Genomic DNA, 18,976 nt, shown 5'->3' with positions numbered 1-18,976 from the left:
GGAAAAACAACGTCCAACCTCGTGCATGTAGCCCAAACAGCTTTAACTTGGTGGGAATATACAGAACTTAGAATAAACATATAGCAATACAACTAGCAGGTGTAACCTAACTGTAATTTTTCCACATCATTTCCCCCCTTTTGATTATAAGTAAATATGTAATATTTAATATTAATCATCATTTCCCTCCGAGGTTAAAAGATACAACATAAAACCATCCTGGAAGATGTAAGAAAAGGAGAAAAAAATGAAAATGAAAACAAAAAAATAATAATAAAATAAAAAACCAAACACATATACACAAGATACGAAAAACCTACCGGCATACACCAACTCAACCCTGCAACAATATCACTGTGTTAGGTAGGAAAACTTATCTTGCAACCCCTCCTTGCCAGGGAGACGGTTCTGTATATGTGCTAGCCAGGATAGACACGGAGACATCACAACAACGATTGAAGATACGATAAAAATCACGAATAACTAATGTAGTAAAAAAGGTAACATAAAAATAAACAAAAGAAACAACATCAAATAGCAAAAAAAGAAAAATCAATGCCGAACAAAAAAGATAAGCTCAGTAGAAAACACCCTTATGAGTAGCTAGAAAAACAATTCATACTGAAACACATATATGACTTCGAGTAATGTAAAATCAATGTCACAACAATGTTCAACAAGGTAAAACTCCACTCTAACTAAACCTAAAAAAAAAAATAACAGAATGCCAGATCAAATGAAATGCAAAATCTAAATATAAAATGGATTTGCAGAAGATGTAGAAAGGACAGGCATTTGTTTTTGTGAAACATAGACATTTCTATAATGAGCAAAGCAGATAGGGAAGCTAAGCTAAGACACCAGCTGGAAAAAAAACAAAACACACGATCAACACCATCGAAAGAGTATAAAAAAAAACGTTCTACACACAAACCTCCTCATCGTCAGAGGACAAAAAGTCCAAGTCATCAGATTCAGCCGTGAAGCAGTTAATTCAACTTTAGCCGCGTAAAACTTTTCTAACTAAAAATTTAGTTAGAAACTAAGCTTTTTGTTTACTCAGTTATTTCTCTTTCCACAGAAGCTACACCTGGTCTGGCGTTAATTAGCTGTGGTTTCTTCCTGGAAAAGGTCACCGGCTGGCATGATGCTGCCATCACCTAACTGTTCTCCCTCTCCTTTTCATTTCCACGAACATGGAAGGTTCTCCGGATCAGTTGACCTGTTGTTGCGTCTCTGCTCCGTCTCCTCTCACCTCCAGTCAATCATGGGAGATGGCTGCTAGTACTGAGCCCGGTTCTGGTTCTGCTGTTGGTTTGTTCCTGGTAGAGGGGATTTCTTCTTCTCCTCTGTCACTACATCCATGCTCTGTAAGAGGGACTGCTGTAAAGTCAACAACTCAACACAAGCGATTTGCTGTCGCCCCCTGCTGGTCAGTTGGAGTGAATGCTGTAAGAAATGACTCCAAACAATCTGTTGGGTTTCACTTGGTTCAAACTTTTTAAACTACCTTATAATTAAGTGAACCTAATTAATTGATAACTTGGATCAATAGTAATCTGGCTAAATTGAAATGACTTTTTGTAAAATGCCTTGATAACATTGTTGTGAATTAACGTTATAATTATAGGCTTTTAACCTTTTGGTGTCTATTTTGGGGGTTTTGAACATTTTGGTGTCTATTTTGGGGGTTTTGAACATTTTGGTATCTACTTTGGGGGTTTTGAACATTTTGGTATCTACTTTGGGGGTTTTGAACTTTTTGGTATCTACTTTGGGGGTTTTGAACTTTTTGGTATCTACTTTGGGGGTTTTGAACATTCTCATTTTGGTTGTTGGGGTTTGTGTTGTGTTTTTATATTGTTTATTGGTGGGGCTCATTTGTTAGTTTGAAAGTTCAATTGTATTTATTGTCAATTCACAACAAATATCTCAAAGCACTTTGAAGTGATTTTAGTTCAATCACATGTACTCCAATTGCTAGTACAGCAAGCTCAGTTGATTATTAAAGTAGTTTAAAAAGTTTGAACCAAATGAAACCCAACAGATTGTTTGGAGTCATTTCTTACAGCATTCACTCCAACTGACCAGCAGGGGGCGACAGCAAATTGCTTGTATTGAGTGGTTGACTTTACCGCAGTTCCTCTTACAGAGCATGCATGTAGTGACAGGGGATAAGAAGAACTCCTCTCCAGCAGGAAGAAACCTCCAGCAGAACCAAAACCGGGTTCAGTACCAGCAGCCATGTCCCATGACTGACTGGAGGTGAGAGGAGACAGAGCAGAGACACAACAACAGGTCAACTGATCAGGAGAACTTACCATGTTCGTGGAAATGAAAAGGAGAGGGAAAAAGGTTAGGTGATGGCAGCATCATGTCAGCCAATGCCCTTTTTCAGGATGCAACCACAGCTAATCAACGCCAGACCAGGTGTAGCTTCTGTGGAAAGAAAAATAACAGAGAAAACAAAAGCAGTTTAAATTAACATAGTAGAAACAGAAAATGACAAACAGCAGCATAAATACAGACAGATCACAATAAACCAGTCTAAGCCTTCTCATAATAAGGCTTAGATTACCATGGTAATCTGATGCAAAAATTATGCAAGAACACATTCTCAAAAATCAATATAGATTAAATTCTAACACATAACACTGAAATTGGAAGACATTTTAAATATATAAAACAAATAAAACAAAATTGTCCATTAAAAAATAAATAAATAAAATAACCAATGGCTAGATGAGGCCAAAGTACCAGACTGAAGACTTATCCAGAAACTGAACAAAAAGAAACTGAAGTCGTTTTGATAACCGTTTTAAGTTCAGCCATTTTCCTCTGTCGGTCGATGGGGGGGAGGTGGGGATGAAGGGCAAAATCCGAGACAAAAACAACATGATCCAGGAGGATTCCTGGAAGACAACAAGACAGGTGAAGGTTTAAGGTCAAACCCTTAACTCGGAATGAAACTGTCACTTTTCAAAATAATGCAACTATCACTTAAAATGACAGCAAAATACCTGCAGCATTTCTTGAGGAAGGCTGCTGAACCCGATGTTAGGGTCACAAAGGTCATCGATCAGCAGGGTGGCGATGAGGTTCTATTCTGTTGTCGTTGGGGCAATAATCCAGGAGGGTTCCTGAAAGACAACAGGATGGGTGCAGGTTTAACCCTTCAACAACTCAATGAATAGTTTCAAAAGCTCACACTTGTAAATATCAGACAGCAAAATACCTGCAGCATTTCTTGAGGAAGACTGAGACCGATGGTATGGTAATTAATGTCATCCATCAGCAGGCCTGAGGGAGGGCGACAAGGTCCTCTTCCGTCATCGTTGGGGCGATGAGGGCCTCTTCCATCGGTTGATGGACGTCCAATGAAGGGCGAAATCTGAGACGAAAAACCAGATGATCCAGGAGGATTCCTGAAGGACAACAAGAAAGGTGAAGGTTTAAGGTCAAACCCTTAACTCGGAATGAAACTGTCACTTTTCAAAATAATGCAACTATCACTTAAAATGACAGCAAAATACCTGCAGCATTTCTTGAGGAAGACTGCTGAACCCGATGTTAGGGTCACAAAGGTCATCGATCAGCAGGGTGGCGATGAGGTTCTATTCTGTTGTCGTTGGGGCAATAATCCAGGAGGGTTCCTGAAAGACAACAGGATGGGTGCAGGTTTAACCCTTCAACAACTCAATGAATAGTTTCAAAAACTCACACTTGTAAATATCAGACAGCAAAATACCTGCAGCATTTCTTGAGGAAGACTGAGACCGATGGTATGGTAATTAAGGTCATCCATCAGCAGGCCTGAGGGAGGGCGACAAGGTCCTCTTCCGTCGTCGTTGGGGCGATGAGGGCCTCTTCCATCAGTCGATGGATGTCCAATGAAGGGCGAAATCTGAGACGAAAACCAGATGATCCAGGAGGATTCCTGAAGGACAACAGGACAGAAAGACAAGACGGGTACAGGTTTAAGGTCAAACCCTTTAACAACCTTGAAATCATCACATTTCAAAAACTCAAAATCTCTTAATTGCAAAGTACCTGCTGCATTTCTTGAAGAAAACTTCTGAGCCTGATGGCAGGATCACTGAGGTCATCTATCAGTGGTGGGGGTGATGAAGGCCTTTTCCATCTGTCATTGTTAAGAGCAATCAGGGAGTGAGTGGGTCTCTTGAGGACTTTTCCCCCCAATGAGTCGTTGGCCTTGTTGTTTATAATGGATTCTGTACACATATTTCACAGAAGAATTTAAGTTTGGTTGGTTAGTTCACACTGTTACCCGTCGATATGGTTCGTTTTCACACAAACCCGATCGAAGGGTCACTAACCTCTTACCCGTCGATATGGTTCGTTTTTGCACAAACCCAACCGAAGGGTAATTAACTCCTTTCCCGTCGATATGGTTCGTTTTCACACAAACCAGACCGAAGGGCAACTAACCCGTTACCCGTCGGGAGAGTTTGTTTTAGCACAAACCCAACCGAAGGGCAATTAACTCCTTTCCCATCGATGTGGTTCGTTTTCGCACAAACCCGACCGAAGGGCAACTAACCCCTTACCCGTTGGGAGAGTTTGTTTTCGCACAAACCCAACCAAAGGGCAATTAACTCCTTTCCCGTCGATATGGTTCGTTTTCACACAAACCCGACCGAAAGGAAACTAACCCATTTCCCGTCGATATGGTTCGTTTTCACACAAACCCGACCGAAGGGCAACTAACCCCTTACCCGTCAGGAGAGTTTGTTTTCACACAAACCCAACTAAAGGGCAATTAACTCCTTTCCCGTCGATATGGTTCGTTTTCACACAAACCCAACCGAAGGGCAACTAACCCCTTACCCGTCGGGAGAGTTTGTTTTCGCACAAACCCAACCAAAGGGCAATTAACTCCTTTCCCGTCGATATGGTTCGTTTTCACACAAACCCGACCGAAGAGAAACTAACCCATTTTCCGTCGATATGGTTCGTTTTCACACAAACCCGACTGAAGGGCAACTAACCCCTGACCAGTCAGCCAGGTTCGTTTTCACACACACTCAACCAAAGGATAACCCAAGCCCTTTATCCGGGCTCTCTTTCACACCTGTACCCTTTTGTAACCAAGATCAGAACTACTTACCAAATAGCCTACTGGGTTTTTCTTGCGTAGAGTATTATGCATGGAGTGGATCGATCCTTTCATTGTACACGTTTGTTACCAAATTCCTTGAACTCATCCGATGACTTCATAGCCTTGAGGAATGGCTACCGGAAGTACCATACCACATTTCCTGGCGCTGGATTCTCATGCCTACCTTTCACAGTTTGAGGCCATCTGCTGTCTTCAGAGTCGTCGTTCCATCTCAACAAAAACTGTTGATCGGCTTCCATATACCATAGCTTCCCGGTCCATATACCATGTGTTGACAAGGCCTTAAATTCCCAACCATGAGCTCAAAACCATCATCAACCACCAAAGACACCAAGAATGCATGAAGAGAACAAAACAAACTTCCCTTCAACAGGAAGACAAACCATAAAAAACTGCAGTTATCAAATATTGATTAAAAGTTATGCAAGCTAAAGCAGAGACTCATACTGAAGATATGTGCTGTGACAGTGGATAGAAAAAAACTTCCCTTTAACAGGAAGATTTTCCAAAATAAGGTTAACACTGCACCAATTATGTAAATTGGTTAAAAGTTAAGCTAAAGTAATGACTCTTATTGAGGATCTTACCTGGTGACAGTGGAGAAGAAAAGCTTCCCTTTAACAGGAAGACTTTCCAAAAGAAGTCAACACTGCACACATTTAAATTTGTTAAGTTATATAAGTAAGCTTAGGCAATGCCTCATAATGAACATGCATGCAAGGACAGCAGAAAGGAAAAGCTTCCCTTTAACAGGAAGACTTTCCAAATAAATAAATAAAAACCGGTTATGAAACATTGGTTAAAAGTTATGAAAGCTTAAGCAATGCCTCGTTGAGGATACATGTGGTGATAGTGGAGAGGAAAAACTTCCCTTTAACAGGAAGACTTCCAAAAAAAAAAAAACAATGCACCAATTATGTAAATTTGTTATAAATAAGCTAAAGTAATGCCTCCTACTGAGGATCCATGTGGTAACAAAAATGGAAAAGCTTCCCTTTAAGAGGAAAATTTTCAAAAAGAAAGTCTTCTCTTTAACAGGAAGACGTACCAAAAAATATAAAATAAATAAACTGCAGTTATCAAACATTGATTAAAAGTTATGTAATCTGAAGCACAGACTCATATTGAAGATGTATGCTGTGACAGTGGATAGGAAAAACGTCCCTTTAACAGGAAGACTTTCCAAAAACCAAGTGAACAATGCAACAAGTAAGAAAACTTAAGCAATACCTCCTACTTAGGATCCATGTGGTAAGACTTTCCAAAAAGACTTCCCTTTAACAGAAAGATTTGAAAAAAATAAGGTTAACACTGCACTAATTATTTCAATTTGTTAAAAGTTAAGCTAAAGCAATGACTCTTACTGAGGACCCCATCTGGTGACAGTAAAGAAAAACTTCCCTTTAACAGGAAGACTTTCCAAAAAAAAGTTAACACTGCACACATTTAAATTTGTTAGGTTATACAAGTAAGCTTAGGCAATGCCTCATAATGAACATGCATGTAAGGACAGCAGAAAGGAAAAGCTTCCCTTTAACAGGAAGACTTTCCAAAAATAAAACCTTCCCTTTAACAGGAACATGTTCCGAAAAAAAAGAAAAAACGGTTATCAAACATTGGTTAAAAGCTATGAAAGCTTAAGTAATGCCTCATGTTGAGGGGTAACAGTGGAGAGGAAAAACTTCCCTTTAACAGGAATACTTTCCAAAAATACAAACTTCCCTTTAACAGGAAGACTCCCAAAAAATGTACACTGCACCAATTACGTAAATTCATTAAAAGTTTAAGCAATACCTCCTACTGAAGATCCACATGGTAACAAGAAAAAACTTCCCTTTAACAGAAAGACTTTCCAAAATAAGGTTAGACCAATTATTTAAATTGGTTAGAAGTTAAATAAAGCAATGACTTTATCCATTTGATGACAGTGGAGAGGAAAGACTTCCCTTTAACAGAAAGACTTTCCAATAAAAGGCTAATACCTCGCCAATTATTTAAATTCACTAAAAGTAAAGTAAGCTTAAGCAAGGCCTCCTACTGAGGATGCAGGTTGTGACTGTGGAGAGGAAAAACTTCCCTTTAACAGGAAGACTTTCCAAAATGAGGCCAACACTGTACCATTTATTTAAATTGGTTAACAGTTAAGTAAGCTAAATCAATGCCTCATATTTAGGATGCATGTAGTGACAGTGGAGAGGATAAACTTCCCTTTAACAGGAAGAACCCTCCAGCAGAACCAGAAGTTGGCTCTGTATGAAAGGCCATCTGTCACTACCCCCGGGGGATTTGAAAAGACAGAATAAAGAGAGAGACAGAAAAAGAAAAGGAGTTGCTCCAGGAGTGTTTCTATAGGAGAAAAGAGTGTTAGTTGTAGTAGAAGCTCCTTTGGTGGCTTCATCTATGAGAAAAAAAAAAGTTATTTGCAATAAAAGGTCTGCCAGTTGCTTAGTCTAGGAGAGAAAATGGGTTAAAACAAACTTAAACTCTGAAGGGCAGGTCCCAGTCGATCCTCTCCAGAAGGAAAACATGGAGTTTAGCTGAAAACCTGAAAATAAGAGATGGTGGATTACAGTGTGGACATTACCTCTGTGACGTCTGGCCTGCAGCTCCAGAAGATCTCTCCTTTGTCGTCCAGAAGAAATTAAGTTGCATGAAGGAAATTGCTCGAGGACACGCGTTTTCCGGCGCAAAAATTAATCGGTTTTCACGTTTGAATTGAACGTAAATTAAATTTGTTTGAGTTATTGAGTTATTAAAGTATGGACCCTAAATTTCAAACTAAATATTAAGTACAAAAAATAAAAAAAATGTATGCATGTTGAAATATAAAGACCTCATCTTCACCCAAAAACATTTGATATTCATTGGAAATATAATTATCCTAATGCAGCTATACTAATGTGAACATAGCCACATTAAAACTAATAAGTAGGTATGTTATCAAGGTTTATTATTGTGATATTTACAAAGCCTAAGCTGAATGACTTCCTACAACCTCTAAACTGTATTTGCCAAGTTATTGGCAGCCATTTTTCTTTCACATTACAACTGACTTTGAGCCAGGAACTTCAGATTGTAGATGTCAGATTCTAGTTACACCTAAACCTCCACAGGTCACAAGACCACAGCAACTGCTTCAAACAGCACTAAAAATCCAAAGACAGAAGGATTTACAACAGCAGAATCCTTCTCAGCTCATTGACTCTCAGCAGAGAATCAAACCAAACCAGCACACCAAGAGGCCTAGCGTTGGCCTTCAACAAACAGCGTTAGCATCAGCAGCATAGCATAGCAAAACCCGCAACAGCTCCTACCCTGAGATGTCTTCTGGACCCGCCATTGGAACAGTTCTTTGATTTAACAAACCTTTGACGAGTTGGGCGGATCCGCCAGGCACCTTGTAGCGATTCCTCAGCTTGATTGAAGGGAATCCTCAGCTTGATTATAGTATATCCATAATCGATCAACTGCAAGCGATCCTCAGCTTGATTGTAGTATATCCATAATCGATCAACTGCAAGCGATCCTCAGCTTGATTGAAGGGAATCCTCAGCTTGATTGAAGGGAATCCTCAGCTTGATTGTAGTACATCCATAATCGATCAACTGCAAGCGATCCTCAGCTTGATTGAAGGGAATCCTCAGCTTGATTGAAGGGAATCCTCAGCTTGATTGTAGTACATCCATAATCGATCAACTGGTAGCTCCAGATGCCAGTATATCTCCTCAGATGTTTCAGGGACGCCACCAGCCAAACAAACCCCCGCTGAGAGGCCATGGTCGGGTCTCTCCTTGTGTGCTGCTCTGTTTAGACACACACACAAAATGGCTTCACTAACGACATCGGTGGAAAAAGACAAACAACTTAGAATAAGGCTTCCGAAAAATAACTTACCGAATAACCAACGCAGCGATTTCAAACATGGCGCTCCTGCTGCCTACTCGTAGGTCAAGTACAAGACGCCAAACTAGGCCTCGATGAACGCTGACACGATTTCAATCGGATCCACAAAAGTTTCGGCCATAAGGCTGGGCGTCCGCTCGGATTCCGCGTCGTGGGAGATCAGAGAACATCATTTTTAATCCAGGTCCCAAAGTTCATGAGTATCAGACAGTTTCGTGTCTCTGTGCGGCCAGGTGACAGCCGCGTATTTTTTTTTAAAAAACGCTCACGTGCAAGCTGCATCCTATTTCTATCCAGCATGGCGCATGCGCGTCACGCTCACTAATAACAAAATGGCGCCATTCGTCTCTGTTGCCAGATTTGACATTTTCCCGTCCGAACACAGGGTAAAATTAAACCTGTAAACCTGCCCAACTGCGTCCAAAGTCGGTCCTACAGGACCGGTATCCTGCAGGTTTTAGTTTTCTCCCAGGTACTACCAACAACCTTTTCAGCATGTCAATGTTCGTCTTAGGCCTCTAATGAGCCATAATTGGATCCAGGTGTGTTAAACCAGGGAGAGAACTAAACCGGCCCTCAAGGACCGACTTTGGGCACCACTGCAATAAAAATGTTAATACCACTATACGTTTTATTCATAATCTATTCCTAATATATTTTTAGAATAATTTAGAGAAACAGTAAAATTATTTTTTATATATAATGTAGAACTGAAGAATGTTTTACTTAAATTTTCAAAATGTAATTTTTTTCTAAGAACAAACTAATAGAGTTTTAGAAAAATTTAGAAAAACAGTAAAAATTTATTTTGACCCTAAAATGAGGGATAAACTTGTTTTTGTATTTTCAAAGCTTAATACCAAACTGCTGCTCCAGTATGTCCTGAGTCCTACGGAGAGTGAAGAGTGTCAAATGACAATAAATAACTTACGTAATAATTATTTAAGTGTGTCATTATTTTATTTAAAAAAAGATCTCCATAGATCTTTTGATCTGTCTTTAAATAATAAAAGTTTATTCATAAATTGCTTATTAAAAATATACAATACAATTTAGTAAAACACATTTTTCTTTATCTGTGATTAATTCATGCAAATATAAGTCAACAGATCTTAATTAAATGTTCAGCTTGGATTTAATTTAAATGTAAATCATGATCTTCTTGTCTTTTTGATGTTTATGAACTAAATAAACCTTATTTACTGGTCAGAATCCAGAGCTGTGCAGATCATTAACAACTTCAACGCTACAAAAACAGAGACGGTCAGCCTTCAGCGAAACCACCAGTCACATCCACTATCTGTCGAAAAATCATCTAGTTTCAACCATATTTATTATCTTTCAAGTATGAACCATTTACTTAAAGAAAGTTGTAAAATTGCCAAATAAAAACAGAATTTTCCTCCACTTTTCAATTTTCTCTAATGTGTTTTGAAAAAGAAAATCAGCTTAAAAAGCAGTAAAACTAAACTGATAATGTGCAGTGGTTGCATAAAACAACATAGTGATCAAATTGTGTATTAACATGCAAGACAACAGTTCAGTGTGGCTACAGCCATTAAGAACTTGCTGTCAGCTGTTATCCTGAATTATGTCACAGCGTCATGGCAGCACAGTGCTCCCATACATGGAGGGGAAAAATCATTGCAAGTCTCTCAGTCCATTGAACAACACAGAATATAACCAAGCAAAGAGCTTATTTATTATATTTTTATATCACCATAAGCCACAAATAGTGTTAAAATGTAAATTTTCTGTGTGTAACTGATGTCACATATTTTCTACTGTATACTAAAACAATAGCTATGCTTGGGTTTAATTCTCTTTCATGCTCAGTCTTTAGTGTAAAACAGTTCAGGATGCCCCCTTGTGGATTTAAATAATCCCTTCGCTCCTTTCATAGCCTGAGATTTATTGCTGGTGTGATTTTCAGAGAAGAAAACGGTTAAAACCCATTACTTTAGAGCAGTAAACTGTCACAGAGGCATGTTTTCTGATTGCTGGGTCAATACAAACACAAGTTTCAGACAAAATGGGAAAATTTCTGAATTAAAAGCTCCTGTTCCATCAATTGTCTGCAGGTAAATCTGTGAATGTAACTATCAAAAGCCAAATGACAAACTCATATGGCATTTTAAAACTCAAAAGGCACATTTCACTTTCATAAAACCTATGCACAAAAAATCATTTTCTCTATTTTTCCACATGTAATTGTTTAATGTGCTGTCCTTGATTAAAAGAATTTGAACTAAACTGAACTGAACTCTGTGTACACTTTAGAAATGAGTCACGTATCCGCAAAGCTGCTTCTTTTCAGATTTTCCTACCGCAGCACTGGTAGGTAGCTGTAAACGGAAGAAAAAAAAATTATTCTGACTTTGATCTTATGGCGGCGTATTAGGGCCAATACAAAAGGAGGGTGAAATTTCTGCCAAAAACATCTGAAATTTAGAGATTAACATAAGAAATTTTCAAGACAAAAAAAGTGGAAATTTCTGAGTTTGAAAAGTAAATTTTTTACTTTTGGAATCTTTCCAAGTTTTTTTTTAAAGCTAATTTTCGACTTTTCAAGCTCAGAAATGTAGTTTTTTTTCTTCTTTTTTAATCTTTGAGAAAATTTCAGATTTTTTTCTCATTACTTTTGGCGGAAATGTGTTTCTTCCATTTGCGTTCAAAAGAAGAAGAAGGGGGGAAAAAAGAGAGAGGTTTTCTTCTTCTTCTGTTCCCTTTCTTTGGCGGTTGTTAGGAAACTAAAGGTTTGTATTACCGCCACCTACTGGTGGTAATACAGTGTAGTTGATGACGGAATAATTTCTACATATGAAAAAACAATATAATCAAATTCTATTCCATTTTCTTTAAATAAATAATGATTTGTATATGTTTACTTCCCTTTCAGTATATCTATGATACTACACTTTTCTATATTTTTTTCAAACTCTCTCCTCATATCTTCTCTCTTCTAATAAACCATATTGTATTGTTTTATTTTGAAAGTCGGGAAGCCTGATGCTTCTTCAACACGTGGAGGCGCTGTTTCCAGTTTGCAGTCAGAAACAACAATGTCCGACCAAAAGGAGGTGAATTTATCTGGAGTCCGACAGAATAAAGGCGTGTGGCTCGTTAAGGTTTGTTCATGTAAAGTAAACTGCATGTTTACTCAAAGATTCAACAAAAAATGTCTCTCCGTGTTTTACTCACAAGTTTAAATGTTTAATGATCATTTTGTGTTTTAGCTGAAAAATAAACGCTAATAAAAACCCTTAATTAGCGTTTAGTTTCACCTCCCGCCAGGTTCCCAAGTATTTATCTCAGCAATGGGAGAAAGCCACAGAAAAGGGAGAAGTTGGAACGATATCAATAGAAAAGTATGTATCAAAAAGTTCTTTATCTGTTAAACCTGCAGATTATCAATCATGATATCTGATGTTTGGCTTTTCTGTGCTGCAGCTTAATGGTGCAGGTAATTAAGTAAATGTTAATTTCTCTACAAATCAGTGAAGCATATTTTGTTTGTTTTTGTTTTTTTAACAGAAAACAAGGAAAAACAGAGGTGAGACAGATTTTCATGATCAAACCATGATTTTGTTCTCCTGTCATATTTCAACATTTGTTTGGTGATAGACGGACACAATGTAGCCCCGCGTTTTCTTTGCTCAGTAAGCCACAGATTCTGCATTGCTTTAGGTGTGGACTTTGACTGAGCCATTTCATATTATTTAATTGTAACTTTGCCTATATAGTTGTTTTTCTGCTGGTACTTCTCAAGGTTGACAACTCTACTCTAAGTTTCACCGTCCCTAATGAAGTAGGGCGTCTCCACTTTATGATGCTGCCACCACCACCAGTCATCATTGCGGGGATGTTGTGTTCTGGAATATGAACAGGGTTTCCTTTCTAATGCCAAAAAGTTCACTTTTAGTTTCTATTTGCCGTTTAAAGGTGACCTGTTATGTTTCTTTGAACTGGATAGGCTTTACAAAACATGTTCATCACATTTTTTTTTTGCACAAAATCATGCTTAGATAATGAAATTTTAGTCTGGTCAGTTCTGCCTTCTCTGAGTTTCTTTCAGAATGATTTTATGTTTTAGGGCCTCTGTCCCTTTAAATCCAAATAAGTTGCTCTTTGCCACACCCCCATTTATATTTGCATGTGAAAATGGCTGGAAACGCATGCAAAATCTTTGAAAAGAAGAAGGGGAGCCCCATGGAGAACCAACAAGAATGCAGCAAGTAGTTTCTGAATAATAAGTCAACAACAAAATCAATCAATCAAATTTTATTTGTATAGCACATTTCAACAGCAAGGCATTTTAAAAATGCTTTACATCATATCAAACACAGAAACACAATGCAGAAACACTTGTCTTTTCCAGCAGCCATTGTACATTGCATACATCAGGAAAACTAGCTGACCAAATGTTCTGGAGTTGGGGCTTGGGTTTCTAGGTAACGGGCAGAACTGTACGTTGCTAGGTGATGGGTTGTACCTGTCAATTGTTACTTAATAATACAGAAGTTTTTGAAACAACTCGGATTCCAGACACCAAAATGCATAAATTTATTGAAAGGAAATGGGTGGGTGGTTTCTTTCTAAGTGCTTGTGCTGGTTTTAGAAGTAGCAGAGACCCCAATGGAAGCACAAAAACGTCCAAAATGTGTATTTTGAATGACAGGTCCTCTTTAGGTGATTTCTGAGGGCAAATAAAATCCCAGTTGATGTTTGTGGTAGTTTTGTGACTAAATGTAAAGTTCACAGGGTGTGAATACTTTTGCATGGCTCAGCATGAAGCGCTCTATTATTTCGGTTTCCTGTAGTCGATATCCTCTTTCCGCTTTGTTGCGCCCCTTCTCTGTTTGCTCTTACATGACTCAACTTCCTCTCAGGAATCAATAAAAGTTCACTGCATCATTTCTGACCCGATTAAGCACAAGACAGACAATAATATGACTTGTTGTTTTGTATCGACTGAGCCGTTTGTTGTTGCTTTTTCTTTCTTTCTCAGGTGTGTTTCACTCTAAATGAGGAGCTGGCTGCCATGACGGCTGTAGGAGAGAAGGAGGAGTCCCTGCAGGCCCCGAGGGAATATCCCTTCACGATGCACACAGCGGGTGCACAGACCATGGCTGTCTTCAGCCAGACCGACGCAGGTCAGTCCCATACAAACCCTCTGACTTTAATGGGAGTAATGGTGTTTGCAGCACCTGGTTTCCTGCTGTTGGATGGAAACTGAAGTAGATGTCAGCATTTGTTTGATGAAATGGCCCCGAGGGCAGTGAGATAAACCGAGACATTTCGCAATATTTTCACATTCAGATCCATTTTTCTTGGTTAGGAGCTTTCTCCTCTGATTGCACTGTAAAATTCATGAGAATACTGAGACCAGCTCCGTATTTGTGGAGGACATTTTGCTGCCAGGCATAATGTGTCATTCGTCCTTTCAGAGCCAGAAGGATTTGCATCAGATCAAGAGCTTAAAAATAGCTGCGACTGTATTGTTGGGGCGCCTGTTACTGTGTGACCAGAGAATTACCAAGGTTTATTAGGGTTTTGCTGTTAATTCTTTGAGTACAGGAATTAGATTTATAATTGGATGATTATAATTGGTTATATCATTTAATTCATATTGAGTCAATATTTTTGGAAATTTGGGATTTTTTTTCACCAACGCACAGGTCTGTCGCAATAAGCAATAAATCAATGAATTGCATGATAATTTAAAACAAGCTCAATAATTTCCATTTGGATAATTTATTGTGTTTCTTTTTCTACCAGAAACTGGATGACAAAAGTCTTCAGTTTGGTGCTTTGGTTTCGGCTAGCACTTTTTTTCATGACAGTTTTGTTTACAGAGACTTCATAAATCGTTTTATTTGTTGTTTGTGTTGGTTTGTTTATTTATTTTTTTGATATTTAAAATATTTTTCATTTCCGGTGATGTTCACACAATGTTTACACAAACTGAGCCGGTTATATCTTGATAAATAATATTTTCTCTTATTTAAACAACTTTTTCTAATTTTAAGATGATTTTTCTGGTAAAATTGTGTCTTTTTTTCTGCTAACATTATCACTAAGTTGTCATAGCACAGCCCTAATACTTCATTGTAGAACACGTGTTGAAAATCTTATCTGGCATTTGTAATTTTGATTTTAGAAAATAAAGCGGGGAAAAAAAGTATTAAAATTAGAAATCGGATCTGGTATCAAAAAATTTGAGATTTTCCTTTCAAGCCACATTGCCCAGTCAAATGTATAATATGTAAAATTAAGTTAAGCATTGAGATATTTCTCTAATTCAGTCATCATTGCAATAAATAAATAAATAGCAGGGGTTTGGATTCGAGAGCGGCCCTTCACCTGCCAGGGTGCCAGCACTCTGCGAGACATGAGTGATTTCCTCTGATGTGGAAAAAGACTCTGCATAATTGGCTGAGCTTGGCTTTAAAACAAAAAGCATATTTTGGGTGTTTCCCAAGGCGGGACCGAATTAGTTTAAAGCACGCTCTTTTGCAGACCAGAAGTCGGTCCAGAGGGGAGCGTGTGAAAATGGAGCAGTGAACAGATTTCTGGTCCAGTTTAGCAAGCAGAGAAGACGAGATTAAGAGGAGAGACGAGAACAGACCAACAAACTGTACATTATTTGTGTCATTTGTTGTTTTTAATTATAGGTTTGTTTCAGTTTAGTTAGTTAGCTACCCAAGTAATTGGGTACATATTGTTTTTGAATTTATGTATTTGTTTCTATTCCATCACTCTATGAATCCCTAAATCTGTTTCTAAATCATTATTTATGTGTAAAATAATCAAATTTAAATTACTGTAAATATAATTTTAAAGATTAATGGGATGAAGAAATTCCCCAGATTTCTTTAGAGAGGCTTAAAAAGCAAAAATAAAAGATATATATGTTTGCACGTTTTTGTATTTCCGTTTTAGTCTCATCTGCTTCCAAAAACAGCCCAAGTGCTTAAAAAAAAACCACCCAGCCATTTTCTGGCAATAAGTTTCTGCTTTTTGGTGTCTGAATACAAACCGTTTCAAATATCTCCTGATAGTTAAGTTACATTCCATGGACACTGCGCCCCCCGTTACCTAGCAACCCCACCCAGCCAAGCCCAGTCCGTTACCTAGCAACCCAAGCAGAATTCTAGCACGTTTTGTCAGTTGGTTCTGAAAGGAGCTCAAAACAGGCAGAGTAAAATCTCATTATCTGAGAAAAAAATGTAGTTAGCATGTTTTGTAAAGCGTTAAGGAAGTGTTATAGGACAACTTTAATATCCAGAATATGGATCGATTATAATAAAATGTCGATGTTGTATTTTTAAGTATCATATTTTGGTTTGTTTTCTTTTAACCAATCCTGACACCATGAGTTTAACTAGTTTTCTAGTTGCGTTTTACCGAGGAATAGACCCAAAGCATGACTTTTCAAAAACAACTTGGTATAGATGGTAACTCTTACGCCAGAATCAAATTTTAATCCAACTTATTGTGATGGATGGATCTATTTTTGACACAAAAATAGGGTAAGGAATGACATTACTGCTGTCAAATGGTGACATAGCAGTAACTTTTCCACTTTAGATGTTGGTTAAAGAAGCAGCTTCAAATGTAGTAAAAAGTTCTGTTGGATTTTAATTTCAGAAATCTGAGCCTGAAGTGTATTTAATTTTTTCCCCCTGCTCATCCAGGTTTATTCTATCACCACCCTCATACGTTTTAGATGCTTCCACACTTTCAAGTGCTTAATACCTCCTACATGCGATAATGAATTTTTCTCATTTTTGTTTGTTTGCGCTTTTATTAGACACACATTCACGAAATTTGCTGGAGTTGACTTGGTACAATAACACGGCTTTATTCTGAAGTAACTCTACGTGAAGCGGTGTGTGGGTGAAAGTGTCTCAGGCAGTCGCTGGGTTATAATCTTGAGGATGTAAACGTGGAAATACAGCAAACAGGAGGTTTAAAAACCTTTTAGTTTTTCCTGAAAGGTGTAACTGCTGCAGATGGAGGGCTTGAACGGTGAAAGTGTGATGCTGGAAGCTAGAAGTGGGATAAAGTCCTGTGAGATGCGGTGGTGTGTAATCTGTTATTTACCTGACCGCCGCTCGGCTCCGCCCCCACTCGCCTACAGGAAGGAGCACCGGTCTCCCACACACTGCTGCTCTCTGACACACACACATTTCACACAAGTCCTGTCAGTACCTGGACATTAACAGGTAGTTTGATTTGCACTTGTGCTTTCCACGAATCTTTTCATAGAAAAAGATACATTTGACATTTGGCTTATAAAAAGACATAATTTTTCAAATTTTTGAGATTAAACGGGGAAAATAGTGCTGAAGTGTATCCAATTTAAGAAAAATAGTGATTTATTTAGCAATTTGTATCTGATAGATAGTAATTTGTTTTAATATGGTGCAAGACTGTGGACAATAAAAGTGAAATAGTTTGGTTAAGAAGAAAAAAGAACAACCTTTGAACTTGAACACCACTTTGTGTTTTCCTCATTTAAAAACAAGCAGGCAGTTCTGAGGTGGCTGTATATAAACAGTAATAAACATTCTTGCATTTATTTGGTGTGGAGAGCTCTGAAAAAAATAAAAACATCTTTTTTTAATGAAAAATGAGAGTGGTGATCGGCTTTTGTTGATTGCCTGCATCTTATAAAATATATGTATGTATGGCAAAAACGTTTGTGAGTTTTGAAACATCTTTATCTTCGTATTTTTGCCAAACAGAAACGTCCATCTCTTCCTTTCCGACTGATCCAGCGCTGTTCTTGTCTGTAAGTTTGGAAACGTGATTCAGCTGTTGCCTCCAGTGGCTTTAATCTCTTTAATCCCAAACCCATTCGCTTTTCGTCCGCCCCGGTTTTGAAAGTTTCAAATGAGCCGACAGCAACAAGAGGTTGCTAACGGAGACGGTCGGTGATTGATACGTGCGTGCGTTAGCGCCTGGCTTGGCTTTTGTGCTCCGAGGCCGCTAGCAGAATATTCCTCCATTATTTCCTCTCCTGTGGTTCTGCATTGTTCCAGATAAGCACCAGGTATTGATTAAGAGGTTGCTAAGGAACAGGCTTCGCTACCACAAAAGAGGAGAACAGTAAGGAGGACTTAATGTTGGTAAAGTGTGATTTTTCTCTCTGCTGCCTGGGAGGATTTTCATTGAAACTTTAAAATATTTGAGTGTTGGTGAAGTGGAAAACAGAGTTTGATGACTGTTTTTATTGTGAAGTTAATTTCCTTAGAGACGTCTCACAACTTTGCATAACTTATTTCAGAATTGTATATATAGACTATATACAGCTCTGGAAACAATTAAGAGACCAAACAAACTGTTCAGTTTCTCAGATTTTACTCTTTTTAGGTATATGTATGAGTAAAATTAACATTGTTCTTTTATTATATGAACTACTGACAACATGTCTCCGAAGTTCTGAGCCAAAATTGAGTGTTTATTAGCAGAGTATGAGGAAAAAAAAGATTCTGTGCTTTCAGACCTCAAATAATGTAAAGAAAACATCAATACTAATGTTTTAAATCAATGTTTATTAGAGGTTGCTAATGGTGACGGTTAGTGGGCTCTTCTTTTTTTTTTTTTTTTTACATATATATACTTTTTGGGGAATGTAAAAAATAAAAATCATGGGAGTAACATTTTCATGTTTAAAAATGTTAGCTTATCAAAGGGCCAAATCATAAACATGATACAAATAAATAACGTTTCTTAGAAATTCAGACAAAATGAATAGACATGAATATCTGTGTTTTAAATCTGCTTTGCAAAAAAAAAAAAAATTAATGTATTTTCCAACACAAAATAGTTCACAAAATGATGCATCGGTCTCAAAATATTCAGCAAACTACACTGCAAAAACACTAAATCTTACCAAGTATTTTGATCTAGTAGTTTCTAGTGCAA

General features: G+C 37.9%; 1 protein-coding gene across 1 annotated transcript in view; it reads left to right on the top strand.

The window, feature by feature from the left end:
* Window positions 1-13,980: 13,980 nt before the first annotated feature.
* LOC116722980 (general transcription factor IIF subunit 2-like) overlaps window positions 13,981-18,976 on the top strand; it is a 49,387-nt gene continuing 44,391 nt past the window's right edge. Inside the window, exon 1 of the mRNA XM_032567431.1 lies at window positions 13,981-14,196. Coding sequence (XP_032423322.1) covers window positions 14,085-14,196 — 112 coding nt within the window. The 5' untranslated portion in view covers window positions 13,981-14,084. The remainder of the gene's footprint in view (window positions 14,197-18,976) is intronic.

Source organism: Xiphophorus hellerii, chromosome 7 (genome assembly GCF_003331165.1).
Source record: "Xiphophorus hellerii strain 12219 chromosome 7, Xiphophorus_hellerii-4.1, whole genome shotgun sequence".
NCBI classification, from domain to species: domain Eukaryota; kingdom Metazoa; phylum Chordata; class Actinopteri; order Cyprinodontiformes; family Poeciliidae; genus Xiphophorus; species Xiphophorus hellerii.
Note: the sequence above shows the minus strand (reverse complement) of the source record. Positions and strands in the feature narration are given on the sequence as shown.